The sequence below is a fragment of the Diadema setosum genome, chromosome 13, assembly GCF_964275005.1.
Source record: "Diadema setosum chromosome 13, eeDiaSeto1, whole genome shotgun sequence".
Lineage (NCBI taxonomy): Eukaryota > Metazoa > Echinodermata > Echinoidea > Diadematoida > Diadematidae > Diadema > Diadema setosum.
This window is the reverse complement of record NC_092697.1, coordinates 3,720,834-3,743,815: the sequence shown is the minus strand read 5'-3', so window position 1 is coordinate 3,743,815 and position 22,982 is coordinate 3,720,834. Positions and strand designations below refer to the sequence as shown.

The window sequence follows — 22,982 nt, the reverse complement described above, 5'->3', positions numbered from 1 at the left end:
GACATTAAGTTCAGGTCACGCTCTATCTTACATTTTAATGCTAATTACCTAGGACATTATTACGGGCGCGTACGCGCGCGTCAAACTTTTAAAAGGCTCAAAACAACTTACCAATGGGAAATCTCGAAGTTTCAGACAATTTTAAGCGTTTCGCGCGTTCGCGTCCGTCCGCACATTTTCGCGCGTAGTGCGCGTAGACAAAATGAAAATGCACATTTTTTGACAGATTTAGATTCCTGATACATTAAGCAATAATATCCTTTGATTTCCGATCAATTTTGACCTATAACAAAGGAATGCGTTGGCGTCAAAGTTGAAATTTCGTGTGCGCGTCTATGTGCAAATATAGCGAAAAACATGTCTTTGTTTATTTCGCCATAGCTCTTTAAAACGTCTGGTTACCCTATGTTTTTATTGCATATTACAAAAACATATGAATTGGAAATAACGTTTCAAGTATCAATATCTCCATGAATACATTATGACGTCATCATATCATCATCTGAAATCAAAAAAGTGGAATTGATTTTTTTAAGGCACTGTTTCTGACATTCATTTGCTCGTATCTCTGTTGTTTAAGCTCAATATTATCCCAAATTCAGATATGTTGTACTTTGAACATTTACCTTTCAAGTCCATGTCATAGATTTCAAACTTGATGACGTCATCATGCTTTAAATTGTGTTTAAATGTAAAGACGCAAAATCGGACAAGTTTACGTGTTATGTCTATGGGAGGTGATTTTTTTAGAAACCATGCATTGACTTGACAACGTTTAACAACCTTTATCTCAGCTGATTTTGCTTCATTTCCTCTGAAACTTAAGTATGTTGTAGCTGTGACAATAAGCTGCAGTAATCATGCATTTTATTCTTTGAAATCTCCTCATGAGGTTGACAATTTTGCAATTTAAAACTGAAAATGAGAATGGAATGCGGACGAAATGATTCCTGATTCGTCTTTCACGTACATAAGTTTACGTTCCTCTAATTTTCTCGTCGAGACATATGGCCGAGTGGTTAGACGCGTCGTCTCAGAAACGTGAGGTTGCACACGTACGGGTTCGATCCTCACAAGAGCACGAAAGAAAATAATTATTTTTTTTTTACTTTTTTTTCTTCAATGGAGTACTACACCTTCGTCCATGTAGAAATCACATTTGCATGTAAACACACCTATACGCACACACTCACACAGTATACCTTTGTTTTGCGTTGGAGACTGCATTACTTCGACTGCTGCAAAATTTTGCAGGCTGGGCTTTTCGTCCATGTAGAAATCACATTTGCATGTAAACACACCTATACGCACACACTCACACAGTATACCTTTGTTTTGCGTTGGAGACTGCATTACTTCGACTGCTGCAAAATTTTGGAGGCTGGGCTTTTCAAACTAATATAGTATATTGTAACAAAATGAAATTTGTTCATACCAATTCAGTAACACAATGTAGTCGTGGTTACTTTGTGCTGATTTATACATGTAACAAGCTATACATTGTAAAAAAGGTATTTGCATTGTTCCTTTAAGTCAGTCTTCTGTATTGATGATTATTTGTCAATTAGTGGTTTTTGTGGAGTTTCAGATAGTGATAAAAAGTATGGATGATAAGTGCAGCGATAATTCCTACAGTTAGTTCAAAGTTGTGTTACAGATGTTTGATACATGCATTTAGCATTGTGTGTGTATATACGTGTGTATACAGGTTGGCCATGTGACACATTCTAGACAAATAATCTTAATTAATTAGCAAACGTGATCAGCTATGGAACTGAATATGGTACTGATGTATGATGTTAATGATTCTAATTAAACTGTGACGAGTTTAAAGGGATAGCATAACTGTGTGTAAAAATAAGGCAATTATAAGGAAATTTTAGGGGAATTTGATAACCATGCCTATAATAATTTCATACAGGTACTAATATCTGCCTCATATTCGTGCGATAGATCGTCATGTCAATAGCAAACTGACAACGTACGATGAATGAGTTATATATTGAACAACTGTCTTTCAAGTCCATAACGTTCCCCATATTTTCTCGTCGAGACGTATGGCCGAGTGGTTAAAGGCGACGTCTCAGAGACGTGAGGTTGCGGGTTCGAACCTCACAAGATCACGAAACAATATACTTAGCTATTTTACTGTTTTTTTTTTCTTCAATTTTGTATTACATATTCGTCTATGTAAAAATCACGTTCGTATATAAACGCACCTATACACACACACAGACACACACACACACGCCATATCCCTCTTTTTTGTGTTGAGTGGGCATTGACTTTCCCCCTGTTATATCTATACATTGTTGTTGTTTTTTGTCTTACCATTTCCGTGGATGACCCGTGGCCGAGTGGTTACAGAAACAGTTTCGCATGCACGCTCAATATAACTTCAAGGTGCCTATATCACATTCGTTTCTTGTCGATCACAGATGACCGCCATCTGATGACCACAAGCGTATCACCTAACTCGTCCTCAATGTGACGAGTTTTCATGTCTCGTTCTTCTTTCTTTCTGGCCTATTTTGTGTCGTCAATATCTCAAGAATGACATTACGGAGTAACATGACATTTTCAGTCAACATGTCTCATGACAATATCTAGCCACAATAAGGTTTTCATGACAGTAACGTATCTATGACGTCATCTAGGCGCCATTTTGTGATTTTCGGACCATGTTACATGATCGATCATAACTTCATAACTAAAGGTCCTTTCTGTATCAGTTTTTATGGACATAAAGTTCAGGTCACGCTCTATCTTTCTTTCTCAGATGCTAATTACCTAGGACGTCATCTAGGACGCGTAAGCGCGCGTCAAACATTTAAAAGGCTCAAAACAACTTTCCAATGGGAAATCTCGAAGTTTCAGACAATTTTAAGCGTTTCAAACAATTTTGCGCGTGCGCGTCCGTCCGCGCATTTTCGCGCGCACAGCGCGTCAGTAACATGAAAATGCACATTTTTTGACTGATCTGGATTCCTGATACTTTGAGTAACAATATCCATTGATTTCTGATAGATTTTGACAAATAACAAAGCAATGCACTGGCGTCAAAGTTGAAATTTCGCGTGCGCATCTATGTGCAAATATAGTGAAAAAACATGTCTTTGTTTATTTCGCCATAGCTCTTTAAAACGTCAGGTGACCCTATGTTTTTATTGCATATTACAAAAGCATATGAATTGAAAATAACGTTTCAAGTATCATTATTTCCATAATTAAAATATGACGTCATCATATCGTCATCTGAAATCAAAAAAGTGGAATTAATTTTTTTAAGGTACTGTTTCTGACATTCATTTGCTCGTATCTCTGTTGTTTAAGCTCAATATTATCCCAAATTCAGATATGTTGTACTTTGAACATTTGCCTTTTAAGTCCATGTCATGCTTTTGATATTTGATGACGTCATCATACCTTAAATTGTGATTAAAGGTAAAGACGCAAAATCGGACAAGTTTACGTGTATTGTCTATGGGAGGTGATTTTTTTTAAAAGCATCAATTGACTTAACAACGTTTAAGCACCTTTATCTCAGCTGATTTTGCTTCATTTCCTCTGAAACTTTAATATGTTGTAGCTGAGACAATAAGCTGCAGTAATCATGCATTTTATTCTTTGAAATCTCCTCATCAGATTGACAATTTTGCAGTTTAAAACTGAAAATGAAAATGGAATGTGGACAAAACGATTCCCTATGTATCTTTCACATACATAAGTTTACCTTCCCCATATTTTCTCGTCGAGACGTATGGCCGAGTGGTTAAAGGCGCCGTCTCAGAGACGTGAGATTGCGGGTTCGAACCCCACAAGATCACGAAACATTTTTTTTTTATTTTACTTTTTTTCTTCAATTTTGTATTTCATATTCGTCCATGTAGAAATCACGTTCGTATATAAACGCACCTATACACACACACAGACACACACACACGCCATATCCCTCTTTTTTGTGTGTTGGAGACCACATTGCTTCGACTGCAGCAACATTTTGCAGGTTGACTTTGTCAAACCGATCATAGTATGTAATGACGACGACTGAGGTGTTGTACTTTGAACAATTGTCTTTCAAGACGATGTCATTGTTTTGTAATTTGATGACGTCATTACACTGAAAATTGTGATTAAAGGCAAGGTATCAAAACCAGCCGATTATAGGTTTTATGTCTGTGGGACGTATTTTTCCCAAGTTGCCAGAAATGGCATAGTGACCTCAGTCGTTACAAGGCCGCTTCTCCGTCAAGCAATGCAATAGATGTTCACCAGGCCACGTTAGTTGAGTGGGCATTGACTTTCCCCCTGTTATATCTATACATTGTTTTTTTTTTTTTGTCTTACCATTTCCGTGGATGACCCGTGGCCGAGTGGTTACAGAAACGGTTTCGCATGCACGCTCAATATAACTTCAAGGTGCCTATATCACATTCTTTTCTTTGTCGATCACAGATGACTGTCATCTGATGACCACAAGCGTATCACCTAACTCGTCCTCAATGTGACGAGTTTTCATGTCTCGTTCTTCTTTCTTTCTGGCACATTTTGTGTCGTGAATATCTCAACATTGACATGACGGAATAACATGACATTTTCAGTCAACATGTCTCATGACAATATCTAGCCACAATAAGGTTTTCATGACAGTAACATATCTATGACGTCATCTAGGCGCCATTTTGTGATTTTCGGACCATGTTACATGATCGATCATAACTTCATAACTAAAGGTCATTTCTGTATCATTTTCGTTGGACATAAAGTTCAGGTCACGCTCTATCTTACTTTTTAATGCTAATTACCTAGGACATCATTACGCGCGCATTAGTGCGCGTCAAAGTTTTTAAATGCTTAAAACGACTTCCCAATGGGAAATCTCGAAGTTTCAGACAATTTTAAGCGTTCCGCGCGTTCGCGTCCGTCCGCGCATTTCCGCGCGCAGTGCGCGTAAGCAACATGAAAATGCACATTTTTTGACAGATTTGGATTCCTGATACATTAAGTAACAATATCCACTGATTTCCGATCAATTTCGACCTATAACAAAGGAATGCGCTGGCGTCAAAGTTGAAATTTCGTGTGCGCGTCTATGTGGAAATATAGCGAAAAACATGTCTTTGTTTATTTCGCCATAGCTCTTTAAAACGTCAGGTGACCCTATGTTTTTATTGCATATTACAAAAGCATATGAATTGAAAATAACGTTTCAAGTATCAATATTTCCCTAAATACATTATGACGTCATCATATCATCATCTGAAATCAAAAAAGTGGAATTATTTTTTTGAGGTACTGTTTCTGACATTCATTTGCTCGTATCTCTGTTGTTTAAGCTCAATATTATCCCAAATTCAGATATGTTGTACTTTGAACATTTGCCTTTCAGGTCCAAGTCATGGTTTTGAAATTTGATGACGTCATCATGCTTTAAATTGTGTTTAAAGGTAAAGACGCAAAATCGGACAAGTTTACGTGTTATGTCTATGGGAGGTGATTTTTTTTAAACCATGCATTGACTTGACAACGTTTAAGCACCTTTATCTCAGCTGATTTTGCTTCATTTCCTCTGAAACTTTAGTATGTTGTAGCTGTGACAATAAGCTGCAGTAATCATGCATTTTATTCTTTGAAATCTCCTCATGAGGTTGACAATTTTGCAATTTAAAACTGAAAATGAGAATGGAATGCGGACCAAACGATTCCTGATTCATCTTTAACGTACATAAGTTTACGTTCCTCTAATTTTCTCGTCGAGACGTATGGCCGAGTGGGTAGAGGCGTCGTCTTAGAAACGTGAGGTTGCACACGTACGGGTTCGATCCTCACAAGAGCACGAAAGAAAATAATATTTTTTTTTTACTTTTTTTTTTCTTCAATGGAGTACTACACCTTCGTCCATGTAGAAATCACGTTTCCATGTAAACACACCTGTACGCACACACTCACACAGTATACCTTTGTTTTGCGTTGGAGACTGCATTACTTCGATTGCTGCAAAATCATAGTTTTGGAGGCTGGGCTTTTCAAACTGATATAGTATATTGTAACAAAATGACATTTGTTCATATCAATTTAGTAACACAATGTAGTCGTGGTTACTTTGTGCTGATTTATACATGTAACAAGCTATACATTGTAAAAAAGGTATTCAGTCTTCTGTATTGATGATTATTTGTCAATTAGTGGTTTTTGTGGAGTTTCAGATAGTGATAAAAAGTATGGATGATAAGTGCAGCGATAATTCCTACAGTTAGTTCAAAGTTGTGTTACAGATGTTTGATACATACATTTAACATTGTGTGTGTGTATATACGTGTGTATACAGGTTGGCCATATGACACATTCTAGACAATTAATCTTAATTGATTAGCAAACGTAATCAGCTATGGAACTGAATATGGTACTAATGTATGATGTTAATGATTCTAATTAAACTGTGACGAGTTTAAAGGGATAGCATAACTGTGTGTAAAAATAAGGCAATTATAAGGAAATTTTAAGGCAATTTGATAACCATGCCTATAATAATTTCATACAGGTACTAGTGCCTGCCTCATATTCGTGTGATAGATCGTCATGTCAATAGCAAACTGACAACGTACGATGAATGTGTTATACATTGAACAAATGTCTTTCAAGTCCATAACGTTCCCCATATTTTCCCGTCGAGACGACCGTGTAGCCGAGTGGTTAAAGGCGACGTCTCAGAGACGTGAGGTTGCGGGTTCGAATCCCACAAGATCACGAAACAAAATACTTAGCTACTTTACTGTTTTTTTTCTTCAGTTTTGTATTACATATTCGTTCATGTAGAAATCACGTTCGTATATAAACGCACCTATACACACACAGAGACACACACACACGCCATATCCCTCTTTTTTGTGTGTTGGAGACCACATTACTTCGACTGCAGCAAATTTTGCAGGTTGACTTTGTCAAACCGATCATAGTATGTAATGACGACGACTGAGGTGTTGTACTTTGAACAATTGTCTTTCAAGACCATGTCATTGTTTTGTAATTTGATGACGTCATTACACTGAAAATTGTGATTAAAGGCAAGGTATCAAAACCAGCCGATTATAGGTTTTATGTCTGCGGGACGTATTTTTCCCAAGTTGCCAGAAATGGCATAGCGACCTCAGTCGTTACAAGGCCGCTTTTCCGTCTAGCAATGCAATAGATGTTCACACGGCCACGTTAGTTGAGTGGGCATTGACTTTCCCCCTGTTATATCTATACATTGTTGTTGTTTTTTTTTGTCTTACCATTTCCGTGGATGACCCGTGGCCGAGTGGTTACGAAACGGTTTCGCATGCACGCTCAATATAACTTCAAGGTGCCTATATCACATTCTTTTCTTTGTCGATCACAGATGACTGTCATCTGATGACCACAAGCGTATCACCTAACTCGTCCTCAATGTGACGAGTTTTCATGTCTCGTTTCGTTTGATATCACTTTCAGGAGGTAAACAAGAATCGATTACGACTTTATTGTGTATGCACATGATATCCCTGAAACAAGACTTGAGTAATCACTTTCATGATTTTTTTTCCAAATTTTGTAAATAATACTTTGACTAAAAGTTAGTAAGGTCCTGGATCATTTCTACATCTTTTACCATTCAATTATTTAAGTCACTTCTTTTCCTTTAAGATCAAAACATTCCTAACGCCGAGACATTAAAAAGTGTAGATTATCATACTCTCCATATTCATAATTTCAGGCTATGTTCACCCCATACATAATTATATCTATTAAAATATAATGAGTTGATATTCCTATGCTAACCGTTATCAGAACGTGAGGTGAAGTTGTGTTGTCCCTTTGGAGTCGAGAGGAAATTATTTCGTCATCTAATTTTCATAAGCATTAATTTTGGAACAAATTGTATCTGTTTTGTGAAAACACATGAAACATTAAAAAAATGTAAATAATTTCCTACTTGAAGTATGGATTTGATGAAACTAATGAAATTTGGTTCGGTTCTTCTTTGCAGAAAATGCCTGCTCATGATCATAACGATAATCATGTAGGCCTAACACAAAAAGCCAGTCAACAGTAATAGTCTTAACATCTGCAAGTACGTATGATGATGTATTTTAGCCCTCCTTTTCAAGTTAAGCTGCGCAACTGAGGTACACTTGTATTTGAATGAAAACTATGCTACGAATACTGAGTAATGGTAAATCTTTCTAGCTGGTGCATAAAGGTAGGCCCTAGACATGCTAGAGGAGAATGATGGGTTTTTTTTTTTTTCAACCAAAATAAAGCCATTTTGCAGTATTGTATGCAAATTCATCACTGTAAACATGACAGTTTTTTGAGAGCTGTTCTAATTAGAAGATTGATCTACGTTTTGAAAACAAATAAACAAACAAACAATGGTTCAGAGGTCTGACATCGACATTGGAAACCATCACAGAACTGTGTGTACAGTTCTGTGGAAACCATTCGCATAGAGAATCTGATCATGGACCCTAGGTAGGGTCCATTATCTGATGAGCAGTGAATCCGGTAGAGGGCGTGGTACGGGTACGTTTCCACCCACCTTCTGGCTCCAGAATATTATTTGTTGCTCAATTCTCGGCAGATGTAAGTGTTATTGTTTGAATGTGTTTATAAGATATTTACTTATCTATATCATTAAATGTGAGAATATTATATTGTAAATATGTCTTCTGAGGTGTATAGACGCACCTGCGAACATCATTATACCAAGATGTTAGTTAACCATCTAATTCAGCAAGCAACCACTGACACAGTCCCATACCTTGCATTTTGTGTTTCCAAGAATAACGTACAGTGTCAGTGTAAAAAAATTTTACGTGTCGATAGTGCAGTGCCAACGTTAGTATCGAATCTATTAACATGCATAACGTAACTTAGACCGATAAATCTGCCTCTTTGTTGTTGTTCGGTGGCCTGTCACTGTACGGTCGGTAAATGATATGGTCAGCTCCTCACAACAGACAGATATCTTCCATTCACTCTGCTGTGGCAATGTCAATGCCTGTGCGGACTTAGATTCTACTTGACACGGCACGGGGTAGAATTTTCCAGTTTGTTCCCCTTTTATTTTTAAAGTTAGACCTAGGCCCCTATCCGTTTAATTTAAATAGAAATAGAATCAGAAACAAGTCTACATCGTACATGTAACCATGATAAACCAACACTTGACAGATCAGACCCAACGAAAGAAGCTAACCAATTCATGATTTATTCCGTCATACACCATTTTGCGTGTTTTTTTTTTTTATTTATTATTTTTTTTTTATACGGCCTTCGACTAGACTCTGCTCACTGTAGCTGTTCAAACCGCAGGAGTCGCATGTGCCGTGTGCACAAATACTGTTTTATTTACTTTTAAATGCAAGCTGTCCATGAATCAACCACAACAATGTCCAAAATTTAACCGCCTGCTACATGTAAAAACCTATATGCTTTAAAAACGCACAGTTGAACCTTGGTGCGGGCTCTGGTATAAGCTGTTAAGTAGTGTTATTTTTTGTGTACGTCTATATGCGAATGGGAGTTGTGAGTTCATAATGCTTTCACTTCTTCCTATTTGCATACATGTATGTCATCACTCACCACCCATGAAATATGACTTTTTTGTGTCAACATATTTTGTGAAATTATTATTATTATACTTTTTTTTTTTGGATAAAGCTGCTATCATTCTGTTAAGATCATATGTGGAAATTGCACTTTTAGAAATGCTAGCACAGTATTTGCACAAGAGGGCCACTGCAAGTCATTAACATTTCATTGTGAACACTACATTGTGAGGCACTTATTTTCTGCTCAATCCTGACACCAAATAACAAATTACTCTGAACCTCATCCCTCGGGGGTCAACTTGTAAGGATTCGGCTGTCAATCATGCTTTCATTTCTGTCCATCTTGTTCAAGCCATTTGACATGTAACAGATAGGTAATTCTAACATTAACTTGTCATTTTAATCTCTCTCTGTCTGTATGTTTTTCCTGCCTTTCTAACGCTTCACTGTGATCACTGAATACATTTTGTGCCATTACAGTGAAATGATTCTTTGATGTGTATGAAGCCTCGGTCACAACACACCATATTTGCAAGCGCATGCTGTCTACTTACAAAAATGTGGGCAAAATTTTGGGATCTGTATGTAGTAAGTACTGTACCACCTCAGTACGGATTTTGGACCACGCGTAGCACTTTTAGAACATGGAGAACTTTTGCTTTGTTCGGGCTACGGATTCATACCAAGTATATTTGGGTTGACATAACTCCCTGCTCTTGCCACTCCCCCCACGTTTTCAGAAAAAAACTTGAATGCCTTGGTCTCCACCAAAAACGTACAGACTAAAAACACGCACAGTGGGTTGTGACCGGGACTTTAACCCGTTGGGGACGGTTTGATTTTGCTACAACACGCATTTCCCATAGACACCTGCCCGAGTATACTCGGGACTCGTCCTCAACGGGTTAATGACCGGATTTTGCTGGTGTACACAAATATCAAATCACAATGCATTGTACTTTTGCCTCTCTCTCCCTCTTTGTGCGTGTAAGTGTGTCAGACAGATCATCAAAAAGGGCAAAGGCACGGACAAAGAAGGAACCCCCATGGCTGACCCCATAGGTACATGTATTGCATAACCAACCTCCTCCTAGCCCCTACCCCCATCCGCATGTCTGTGCTGTTGTGCTTGTTCTAAGTATTAGTGAAACTTAATGAATACAGCTAATTTGGTGCGACTTTTTCCAGTGGAGGATTTCCCCTTTCCATTTCTTGAAGTGTGGACTGAAATGTACTACATACATTTGAATTGCCATGAAACGCCAAGTACGGTAGCATCTGTGTACTTTCAAATGAATTGTCCTGCAGCTTCTTGTAAATTGTTCTTTTTTAAAAAAAAAATCATATCATAGACCGCTTGATATAAAATGAGATCATTGAGCATCATAAACATCATTCCTCTTTTGACTGTCACAAGCATCCAAAATTAATCACCATAGCATGCTATTTCCATACATCAATAAAGTGAATGCTAACAATAACTTGGTCAGTCATGCGAATGGATTAATTCATTTCAACTGAAAACAGAATATTCATATCTATGGGTAGTACACACCTGTTTGTTGGATATTAGTTGCTGGATTTCAGTACATTCACTTGTATAATTTGCATGATTTGAATTTCATCACAATTCATTCATTTTGACAGTAAATTGTTATTTTTGTCTTCCCCTCACATTACCGTCCTTCTCTGTGTGTAGGAGCATCTAATGCTCCAAACCCCAAACCTTTTGATGCCAGCCTATTTGACCAAGGCACTGTAGAAAAGCCAGTGTCGCCAGGCTTTCCAGTGGAGAGTCCCTTCATGTCCACTGATGGTAACCCCTCAGCCCAAGAAGAAATTACCAAGAACCAACCAAACCAGGAAGGAAGCGGAGGCCCAGAGAGAGTGGGTGATGCGATCCTACCAGGTTCTGATGACAGTGCTGGAAAAGGCAAGCTGAGTTCTGCTGCCAACTATTTCAGAGGAGAAGAAGCCCTGGTGGAGAGCAGCGGTAGTTTCTTTGATTCCTTCTCCAGTGCCAGGGCGGATGAGAACAACCTGTTCTCCACCCCACCAACATCCACCGGAGTCACGCCCCTCTCTCCCGAGGGACCAGGGTTTAGCATCATGGAAGACCCGCTGGGGATCGGGTCTGAGGTGTCGGTCAAATCGCTGGAGGCAGCTGGCGTGAACAGCGAAACGTTGAGCATGGACTCGGCCAACTTGCTTGCAGATGATGATCAAAAGCCAGGGATGGCTGTTAACCCAGACACAGTGAGTATGGATTCGACTAACCTTCTGTCCGAGGAGGACAAAGATGAACATAGCATAGATCAGGGCAATGACAGCTTTGACGGGAAGAACGAACTGGATGAGGAGGAGGTTGAGGTGGTGGAAGGAAAAGAGGAGGAGAAGAAGGCTGGAGATGACAGCAGCCAGGCAGAGTCCAGTCAGGAAGCCTTGGGAACCGCCATTTCCCTGGAAAGTCCAGACACAGATACATCATTGCTGGAAGACAGCATCACCAAGAGCTCTTCTGAACTGGGTGAGAACACCCTCCAAGAGGACGACACTTTTTCTGATCCGCTCCAGGCTGCACCAGCAAGCCCTGGTCCTGATGGAGAATGCGACAAGGAAGCCAAAGGTCCAGAATGTAAGACCAATGCTGACACCCCTACCACTGCAGCAACTCCCGCAGTTCAGCCAACATTGTCAACCATGAATGCCCCACCATCACCATCAACTCCAGCAACACCGTCCCTCCCAAGCACGTTGCAAGAGGAGAAGAATCCGGACACTCCAAAGAAGAACTTGAGCCCTCCGCATCAGCTCATGTCATCCTTCAGTGCCCCTTCGGGACTGGTGAACCCGAGTCCCTCCCGCCCCCGAGCCCCGTTCCAATCCAGCAGCTCACAGGAAGGAGACGACCCATTCGTGGCCGCCCTCCGGAGCAGCGACAGCGACCGTCGACACGATGCCTGGTTGCCGTCGGAGGCCACCCAGAAGATTCTTGCCAATAGAAGCATTGCTCTCCAGGGAACCGACTATGTGGTCAGGGACCATCTCACCATGCCTGGAGTCATTGTAGAAGAACCTCAGGTAACTACTCTATGAAAATCATATTTCCAGTACAGTGGACTCCCATTATAACAAAGTCCTCGGGACTGGCAGTTTTCTTTTGTATTGACATTTTGTTGTAACCGCACAAATAAACAATAGAAGACATAGAGCGGATAACGTTGTGGCCTGAATTTTTAATTCATTGTAAGCGGAATTTCATTCTGACTGTCTTGTTTGCCATAATAAATACATAGCGGATTATGTCAGCTGAGGTTATTCTTTGGAACAAACCATTGCCGAAATTCTTATATTTTCGTCAGCAGCATATATGATGTTCTCATAGTATGTGACCTGTATTGCATTCATAGTCCCTGAAAAATTCCCCATCAAGTTTCATACTCAACAACTGCCACTGTTTATTCTACTCCTGTGAAAATGAAGAGAACTTTTTTGTCCTTGTCAGCTATTATTGGAAAGCACACTGATGGCTGCTCTTGGCTTATCAAAGTCGACACACGGATAAGTAAAACTGTTGGTATAGGACAGTGCAGATCACCTTCTTTATTTCTTTGTTTCGTTTTGTTTTTGTTTTTTGTTTTAGTTTTCAAATGCCAAGTAGTATATGTACATGAATTATACTCCAGTCCAATCTCTAGGCTCCAATTTTATGATGTGTAGCTTGATCAGTGGTTCAAGACACCCTTCCTGATGCCTTCTGGGATTTCTTTTTGCTCCAACTGCAGGGAGACCCGGTGAAGGAGCTGGTGTACCGCTCCATGGGTGAGCAGGAATGCGCCAAGAGGTCAGTGCTGACCATCAACCAGGTGACCAGAGACGAGGCCGGCTTGAAGCGGCTGTTGGTGAGTTTGTTTCCTGCACTCTTTTGCAGTACTTGGCTCCGCTTTCTTCTGTGCGATCTTGTTTTATTCATCGTGTAGAATTGTAGAAACAAATGACATACATTCAGCTGGAACGTATGTGAAATGTCATTATGTACCAGAAAGACGATGTTTATGAATATGAAATACTGGGATCATTTGCTGTCTAAATTTGGTGATATTTTCAGTACATGCAGAACAGATTCCCTGCTTTTTCTTGAAAAATGAAGTTATTCTTTTTCATACCATTTGTGTTTATATATATGCCAACTGTGTCATTACCATGTGAATGTACATTTTGTAACTGTTATTGTCATTTTTATTTGGCTGAATACATAGTAATAATGATAATGATAATACTAATACTAATACTAATACTAATAATAATAATAATAATAATAATAATAATAATAATAATAATAATAGCAATATTAATAATAATAATAATAACAATGATAATAATTCCTGCAAGTGCATGAATTTCTTCATCACACCTATCATCATTTTTGCTGTTGACGGTCCTGTATTCCTTCTTTTTTTTTTTTTTGATGCACCCCTCTAAAGGATGCTGGTTGTCTGCGAGCTGCCATTGATCTGACAGGTCTCCTCTTGACCTCTGGAGGTCAGGGCAAAGGTCAATCAGGCCTGCCGTCCAGACACACACCTCACCTCATGCAGGTAAAGAGAGCATGCATTCTTTTGTGTACGATCATTATTTATTTATTTATTTATTTTTTTTTTTTTTTGCTTCTGGGTGCATCATCTGGTGCTATGCCCCAAAATTGTTGGAATTTATGTGCCCAAGGTATGATAATTTTGTTTTTTTTTTGGAAACATTTTTTGTGGTTTTCTTTAGAAAGTGTTCATACTACTCTAGTGTATATACTCTTACAGAGAAACAAAACATGGTGAGTGTCAATGACATAAGAACAATATTGTTTTATAAGTTGTTGTCATAATACTTTTCATGTTTGCTTTAAATAGCGCCCTCACTATGAATTGTGTCCATGCAGGTCTGGTTTACACGCATTGCGGTCCTCATGAAGCTGCAGCAATTCACCATTGCCGAGCAGGAACTGGATCCCTTTGGGAACATGGACAAGCCCGATCTATTCTTTGAGTACTACCCTGACCTTTATCCAGGCAGAAAGGGTGAGTTATGAAACTGCAAAGCAAATCGGATCCAATCTATTTTGCATTTTCCTGTTTTTATTTATCATCCTTTTGTTGTTGTTTGAGGGGTTGAGAGTGACGGGTAAAATTGAACTCTTAAAGATCTCTCTTAAAGGAAATATGCAAGTTCATGGCGAAAGTACTTGTTTGTCGATGATTTTGAATAAACACTGGCTCTACACACCATTGAAATGGTGGAAGAATCAATTGAAAGTCTGTGTTACACCATTTTTTGACGTCCATTATGCAACATTCGTCATAAGATTTCCAATCTTAATCTGCTCAACTACATGACTTCCCCAAAAGTATTCTTTGATGCGGGATGGAATATTGGTATGGTAACTCTATGAAACCTTGATTTATTGTTTTTAAGGGCTTCATGAGTTACCAGTAATTTGGAAAGATTGATTTGAAATTTTGATGGTTTTTACAACGGCATAATGATAGCAGCTCTTCAGCGGCTTGTACATTTGCATGCACACAAACACAAAGACAGACACACAATCACACACACACACACACACAGATACACAGATACACCTATTTTCAGAAGAAGATAAAAGAACTGGAAAGAGGCACAGAAGAAAAGTAAAAAAGAAAAAAAAAAATCTTCATTGCTAAACTAGTAGACAGTGTGTACAATGGTTTTCTAGTTTGCTCATAGAGAAGCTTTGAGTTCTTGTCACTGTTGTGTGTCACAGTTATTATGATGTCATAATTATCATGAGATCATAACTGTTATGACATCATACACGTTTTGTAGTTTCTCATTGCACATTTATGTTCTGGGCTTAACAGGTTCCATCATTCCCTTCTCCTTCCGTGTCATCCACGCCGAGCTGCCGATGTACGTCGGCAAGCACCAGGTGTGCCTGGACAGACTGTCGGCCATCTTGACCATCTGCCAGAGGGTAAGAGTGAGGTCAGAGGTCAAAGGTCATGTTGATATCAAGAATTCCTGCCTGTCGTGAGTTTGATGGGTGGGCAAGAGAGGCAATCTTCTTTGACCGGCCCATACTGCTTGGGTCAAATATGAATGGCTTTCTACAGTAATTTTGTTTACTGAGGTTTAACGAAAATCTTTGAGTGTGGACAAATGTGCATTGCTGTTGTCAAAATGACAGCTTCAGATCATTGGCTGTGCGCTATGTAGCAATTTCTAGGTCTTTGTTTGTTTGTTTTGGATGTACAATTGTATTCATTATTCAAAGTGATTCATTCATCATTCAAAGTCAACAGGGGCCTCTCAACATAAGATACTGTGTGTCCAGTTGGATTATGATGTCCTCTTCTACTATTGAAATTAGGCTACTGCTATAATAATCCATCATTGGAAGAAGATATTTTCTGATACTTATGTTTTGGGGGAGCATCATTTGTTCCATCATACAATATGCTTCAGTCCATGGCATACAACCTATTGTGAAGCTGAGTGAAATTGCCATTCAACTATGACAACAGCTGCAGAGACCACTACAGGTTCTGACTTTCCTAAAGAGGGAATTCTTAATGATAAAGTTCAAACTTTCATCCCATGTTTGTTTTGACCAATTTCAGATCATTCAGAACCTGAGGGAGGGGAAGTCGGAGTACGGTCAGCAAATTGAACTATCGGAGGAAAACAGAAAAGGTAATGAGATTTTCAATACAGACGACGACGACAACAACAACAACAATAACAACAACAACAACAATCCAATCAATGCCTTAGTATTGCCTGTGATATGCAGGGGCAGATCCAGGAATTCTTGAAAGGGGGACGCAAAATCAAAATTTAAATGAAAATAAATCAATCAATAAATATTTCTTTTATTATAACCAAACATAAAGAAGGGCGCGTGCTTGTTGCCCCCTCCCGCAGCAACTTGAAAAACACAATGCGGAAGGCATTTGCAAGCCCGTTTTGAAAGTGTGTATTGAAACATGTTTCAAACAAGGAAAAGTTCATAAATGCAGCCAGAGACACATCTCAAAGTATGTGGACTTCAGGCACTGCTGGGACACAAGTTCGTAAGGATATCATGACATGTTATTGCCAACCCAAGTGATGTGCTGATTACAGTGCAGAAAACATGTCACTACGAAGCTGGATACATGTTTAAAATTTGAAAGCATTCTGTTTATGTTATAAATGTATCAAAATGTGTCTTGATAAGGGTGTAGTTGATAATTTATATGTTACAACACATGACAAGTTTATCGATTTATCAGGCAACACTTCTCAAGTGCATGTCTATGCTGGAAGCTTATTCCTGTTATTGATGTGTGTTTGTGTCTATCATACTTACACTATCCTCACAATTTGTCATTTCCCTTTCTCGGCAGCGTCCCTTGACCTTTGGAAGTCTCGAGAGGTCCGAGTGTTGCATTCCATTGGAAACTGTTTGGTCAGCATGAAGGTAAGTAGGTCCTATTTGAGAAAACTTGCTGCAGATATTCTGAGTAGATCTGATGGTCAAATGAACGTAAAGATTATCTGGTACACAGAGATTTCAGTTGATGATTGATAGATGATATGTATGCTTTCATATGATTTTAGTTGCTTCATTATCTGTTTCTTGACAGTCATAGATTATTACTGTTGAGTTGCTTTTAGGGCTCACACGGGTAAATAATTCCCCATAGAGACGTGTTTTAAAATGCAAATTTCAAAAAATTCTGTAAAATAGCCAGGAGAAATGAGGTGTTTCAGCTTCACTAACCTGGATAAGTGAGATATACCCTTTCATCCATCAAATTTCCAGGGTGGATTCTTCGGCTCAAATTCTGTCCAAGGGTCCGCAAAGCCAGACTACGAGTTCTTGTCACTCAAAAAATCACCTATTTTCCGTACACATACCCAATGAAATATAGTCCCCTCAAATTCCATCAGAAAAGCTTTCATCTTCCAACCAAAATGCAGTTTGTAGAGGAATTCATACTCAATATCTACAGCTATTCAGTTTTTTGCCAAACCACATCATTGATTTTTAATTAATTTTTTTCTTCATTTATTTTGGTATCTTTGGTACGAATTTGTGAAGGGGTCTGGGACAGTCCATTTTATTTATAGGTGTGAGCCCTATAGTGTAACAATTATTAGTACATGAAATAGTGGTGGTTGGGTGAATTTTCTTTCATTTGTACCATCTGCTATTCCTAGTACTCTGGGTTATTTCTTTCATTTATGCAGTCCACTCTATTCATTCAAAGATAGCAATGCTATTCTTACACTTTCAGAGATTGATGAATAGAAGTTTGCAAAGTTGAAATTACCAGCGTAAGAAAGGAACAGGTACAAATTAGGAATATTTGATCTTGAAAATAGAAAAAGAAATACAAAGTTGAATGAAAATTCAATCTTGAACAGGATTTAAACTTGCTTGACATTTATATTTTTTTAATGAAAATCAAAGGAATATATTTGTGCCAAGATCATTTCATGTACCTATTACCCATCGTTCTTGGTACTATTCCTGTCATACAGTGTAACATCTTCATCATTATCACTATTATTATCACCATCATCATCATCACCATCATTATCATCACCATCATTATCATCACCATCATCGTCACCATCGTCACCATCATCATCACCATCATCACCATTATCATTATCATCATCATCATCGTCACCATCGTCACCATCGTCGCCATCATCACCATCATCACCATCATCACCATCATCACCATCATCATTATCATCCCTGGACACAACCTATGGGTGGTTACGATCAGTTCCACTGCCACATCTTCTCTGTGTAGACATTTGGTTCATACACATATTCTTACATGATTGTTTCAAAATGAAAATGAATTGAATGAATGAAAATGAAATTGACAGTCTGATAGCTATCATTAATTTTTGTATACTTTGACCCCTTCTAGGAATACCTTCAGGCTGTGAATGTGTTCAAATCCCTGATTGAAAAAGAACCGGACAATGAAGTCAACATTCTCTGTGGCATAGCAAGGGTTTATCTCCAGGTGAGAGAAATCACTGTCTCCTGATGAACATTCCCAAACTTTGGGGGTCATGATGGCATTGCATGTGTACATGGGAAACTTCCCATTTTTCTTCATCTCTGCTCCATTACCAGCAAGACCCCTATTTTAGTTTATGTACAATGTGTGTGGGAATCTTGGATACACATGTACTTCATTAGAGAATGAATTTAGTTGACTAAAACACTGCTAACTCTATCCATGCCTAGTTCGTCGACCGGCATGCACACTTGAGTGCCTTCTACTCCAATTGGAACAGATGTTTGAAAAGTATATGTCTATGAACAGAGATTACCTAATCCCCTGATCCCCATTGTATCACCATGGCCTTCCTGTTGGACTGAGGCACATTGCTAAACCTGCATAAGCTAGCTATCTTTCCTGCTAGGTCAAATTTGAATGGATTACTGCATGCTGATGCTGAATCTTAGCCAGTTAGGCTATGGGACAGGGCATGTAAAGGATTAAGAGACTACGTAGTAAGATTGCAACTTTTGTCAAATGATCCCAGCTCATTGCTCATACATTAAAGGTACCTTTGCATGTGAACATTCTAAAAATGAAAAGTAAATGTTTGCATGAAGCGTGAATTCCACTCTTCAAGTGCGGGTAAGGAAACAAATAAAAGAATGAAATTTTTTTGTGTGTGTCTTCTATAGCTAGGAGACCTGAAGTCTGCCCAGGAAACCTACAGCGATGTGGAAAAGAAGCTGGCTCTGGGAGGCAAGGAAGATCAGGCCAGAATTCACATCAACAGGTACTAACAGTGGATTGGAACCCTCCATGTGGCCATTTTGCTGCCACTCATTGCAAATTTGTTATTCCAGCAGCCCATGTGAACATGATGAATGACACTTTTTAGATTTTAATATTAACATTGGTCCAAGAAATGTGGGCAAATATTCTCTTGCTCATCTATTGTCGTCACTGGAACAATGTAAAGGATGTAGCAGTTTCCTCTGTGCAATGTACACACTTGATGTTATAAACATACTTGTGACTGTGTATGTGTGTCTGTATTTGTGCTTTGTGTGTATGTTCTTGTGTCAGTATAGACAGCAGGTCAATTGGAATATAAAGAGACTCATATTGATGTCCTCCAATGAACTATCTTGTTCCTTTCTGTATACCTATATGTGCTATCTTTTATGCTTTTTTTGTCGCAGGGGATTCCTGAAAGTTGCTCAGAACCAGTATGCCGAAGGCTACAAGCATTTTAACGAGGCTTTGAAGATTGAACCAGGGAACTTTATGGTAAGTAAGACAGTTGTCACCTTGCAATCTCTCATACCTTGTATCTGTGAATTGTCGGAGCTCCTTATTACAAAGATTAACAAATGATTATAAGATGATTTCCATCTTAACTTCATGGCTAACCTGTAGGGAACAGAGTTATAGTTATCAAAAACTTACGAAAATGAGGGAAGAAAGAAAAAATGAGAATGACTATTGGTTAGGAGACAACGGGAAAGAGGAAAGAAGGAGGTTGAAAAAGAAAAAGGATATGATGCATACTGAAACAGATCTTGTCATCCTCACAATATATGGAACACAGCTATACAAAGTTGTAATGTGCATTTACCAGACTTTTTTGAGAATCTGTTTTCATTTAAAGCAACCAAGATTTATTTGATGAAAGTGATGTAGAGTGCTTAGTGTAGTGATCTCACACAAATAAATCTCCTCCTCCACGACAGACAAAACAGAAATTTTTGATAAACACATTCACAAAGAAGACGAAAGCATGTGCTGTTGCTTTCGCTTTCACTGACGTTTCGTCTCCCGTGGTCTCTCCTTTGCTGCCCATCGTCACCAGGCGATCAACAATGTGTCGGTGTGCTGCCTGTACCTGGGTCGCCTCAAGGAGGCGCTCTCCCTTCTGGAAAACCTGGTCAACCACGAGGGCAGCCAGTACTTGGACGAGGCACTGGTCTTCAACCTCTGCACGCTGTACGAGCTGGAGTCATCGAAGAGCGCCGCCAAGAAGCAGAACCTCCTGGGGCTGGTGAGCCGGAGCAAAGGGGACGGCTTCAATGTCGGCTGCCTCAAGATGACGTGATCGAGGCCGAAGCTTTTGCTGTGAAACCAGATATTTTTGCGTGCATGAAACTTCCACAAGGTTTGGGAGGAGCCAAGTTTTGCGAAAGTAAAATGCATGCAAAAGTGTTTTTCTGCACAAAGCTTTGAATGCCAAAGGCAATTCATGAAAGTTTCATGCTGCAAAAAAGAGTGTCAGATCTAATTCGCTAAAAGTTTTGTGCAGCAAATGTTTCTGGTTTTACAATGTAGAGACCATCAAGAATATGATGAACTACAAGTATCATGATGTGAGTTTAGTATTGTTTGGTTACATTACAATCATGCTTCATCAGTTGGACCACCCCTTTCTATGTCTAAAAAGACAACAACAAAAAAATGTTCATTTCAACTGATTGACAAATTGCCCTATATCGACGTAAATAAGCACTGAATTGATCAGTGTTTTAGTAGTAGCCATGATAAAAAAAGTCATGGGCGTACATACTCGAGCAGGATTCGAACCTACGACCTCCTGATCTGCTTGTATACAGTCTTCATTGTTTGGCTCAAACATTCATGAACCAGCTGTTGATGAATAAGAAATACAGAGTATCTGGCCATCTTGTTTGTAAGTAATTCACACATTACCCAATTTACATCCATGTGATAGCTTAACTTGCATCATTTTGCATGTGGAGATGGGTGCAATTTTTGGCAGGTAACAACCAAGTGTACGAGTGCCAATTAAGAGATTAATACTCACTGCCTATAGAGGGCGTACTATATTATATTGCATACACCATACGTTTAGTGAGTCTAAATTTATCGCAAATCGAGACTCCTGATGATTTTGGGAGTGGGTGAATTTGTGATCGTGGAGTACTGTACTGAACAGAGGGAGAAATGTATGTGTGCGTCAAGTTCTTATTGGGATCAGAGTCATTATTTGCATGTGTCTTTAATTTCATGAATAGCAACTGACTTGTGAAATTTGCAAAAATAAAAACTTGCAAAATATTTGGCGTATACAGCATGTCTTTGATCACCAGGAGGGTTTGAATGCCCTACTTCCCAATATGGAGGACATTGCTTTGTGCGTGTGTGTGCCCAGCATGCTTGCAGAAATTGTGCAACCTATCATTTTGAAGCCGTAACCCATTCCATACTGGATTATGAAATGCTCATAGACTACGTAGGCCACCAGGTTCCCGTACGGAACGGGTTAACTATTTGAACTTTTGTGTGAGTCTGTGCTCCTTGCTATTGGCTACTCCTTGACTACTGTTATGCTAGCAAAGAGCGCTGTCTGCTATGAGGGGCAAGCCTTGCGCCTCACTCCAGGCAGTTACAAAGCAGTTATACAGGGCATATTGCAAATTTTAGCACTGTAGTACCTACTCATATGATTGATCCTTTTTGATGGGTACATACAGAGTTGTTGAGAAGACAGGCAATTTATTTTATGTTATAAAATGGGCTTTAGAATCTCTGCAATCTGATTGGTCAGTTATCATGCAATGATTTTTACTGATCCACACTGAGCCATGCGTGTGGTAAAATCTGAATGCATCGCTCAAGCCTTGCATAGTATTGTAAGTATACCAGATGCATGATGGGGGAAAAAGGTTGAATTTCATGAATTTGCGGGCCCATTTTATTAAACAAATGATGCACAGGCCTGTTTTGTGGATCAGTGAGAATTAGATGTTCTTGTATAACTTTGGAAACAGTCTAAAACACAATCGCTGCTCTCTTAGGTAAAAACAGTTCCAAAGTTAAACTTGCGCATCCAATTCTCACCGATCCACTCTGTCCCGTGCATTATTTGCATACCAATTCCCTTTGCTTGGAGTGCTTACAGTGGGCTGATCAAATGTTGTAGACACCAGCATTGTACATTCCCATTTAGCCTTTGTTAATTCCAGATTGTGTAAGTAACTGTTATATGACTGACAAATCAATGAAAGGAAAATATGCATAGATGCCACATACATCTCTTTTTAAGAACTATGTCATATGTACCTATGACGTATTCTAATAACGGTCTACATGAAGACTGGTCGGTGATTGGTCATAATGCTATCATATGACTAATGCAGCGAGGATTGAATTTGTTACACTGCGAGCAGAGACACAGGTCAGGTAATACATTTCAAGAATTTGAGCGCATCCCAATAGCGCTTGAATGGATTGATGGTGTATTGATGTAGACCATATAATTAATATAACAAATATTGCCTTGTGATATAATACTAGACAGTCCCTTGGGAGGTATATTTTCCCCTGAGACACTATTTTCCCTCAGCACTGC

General features: G+C 39.0%; 1 protein-coding gene across 1 annotated transcript; it reads left to right on the top strand.

Annotated features, from left to right (window-relative positions):
- Positions 1 to 10,618: 10,618 nt before the first annotated feature.
- Positions 10,619 to 20,777, top strand: LOC140237098 (trafficking protein particle complex subunit 12-like). Its single transcript, XM_072317037.1, has 12 exons — positions 10,619 to 10,634; positions 11,272 to 12,653; positions 13,358 to 13,474; positions 14,057 to 14,170; positions 14,506 to 14,644; positions 15,464 to 15,576; positions 16,223 to 16,295; positions 16,991 to 17,064; positions 18,536 to 18,634; positions 19,312 to 19,409; positions 19,819 to 19,906; positions 20,469 to 20,777. Exons 1-12 carry the CDS (start codon positions 10,619 to 10,621, stop codon positions 20,709 to 20,711), a joined length of 2,556 nt encoding a protein of 851 aa, XP_072173138.1. The 3' UTR covers positions 20,712 to 20,777.
- Positions 20,778 to 22,982: the final 2,205 nt, after the last annotated feature.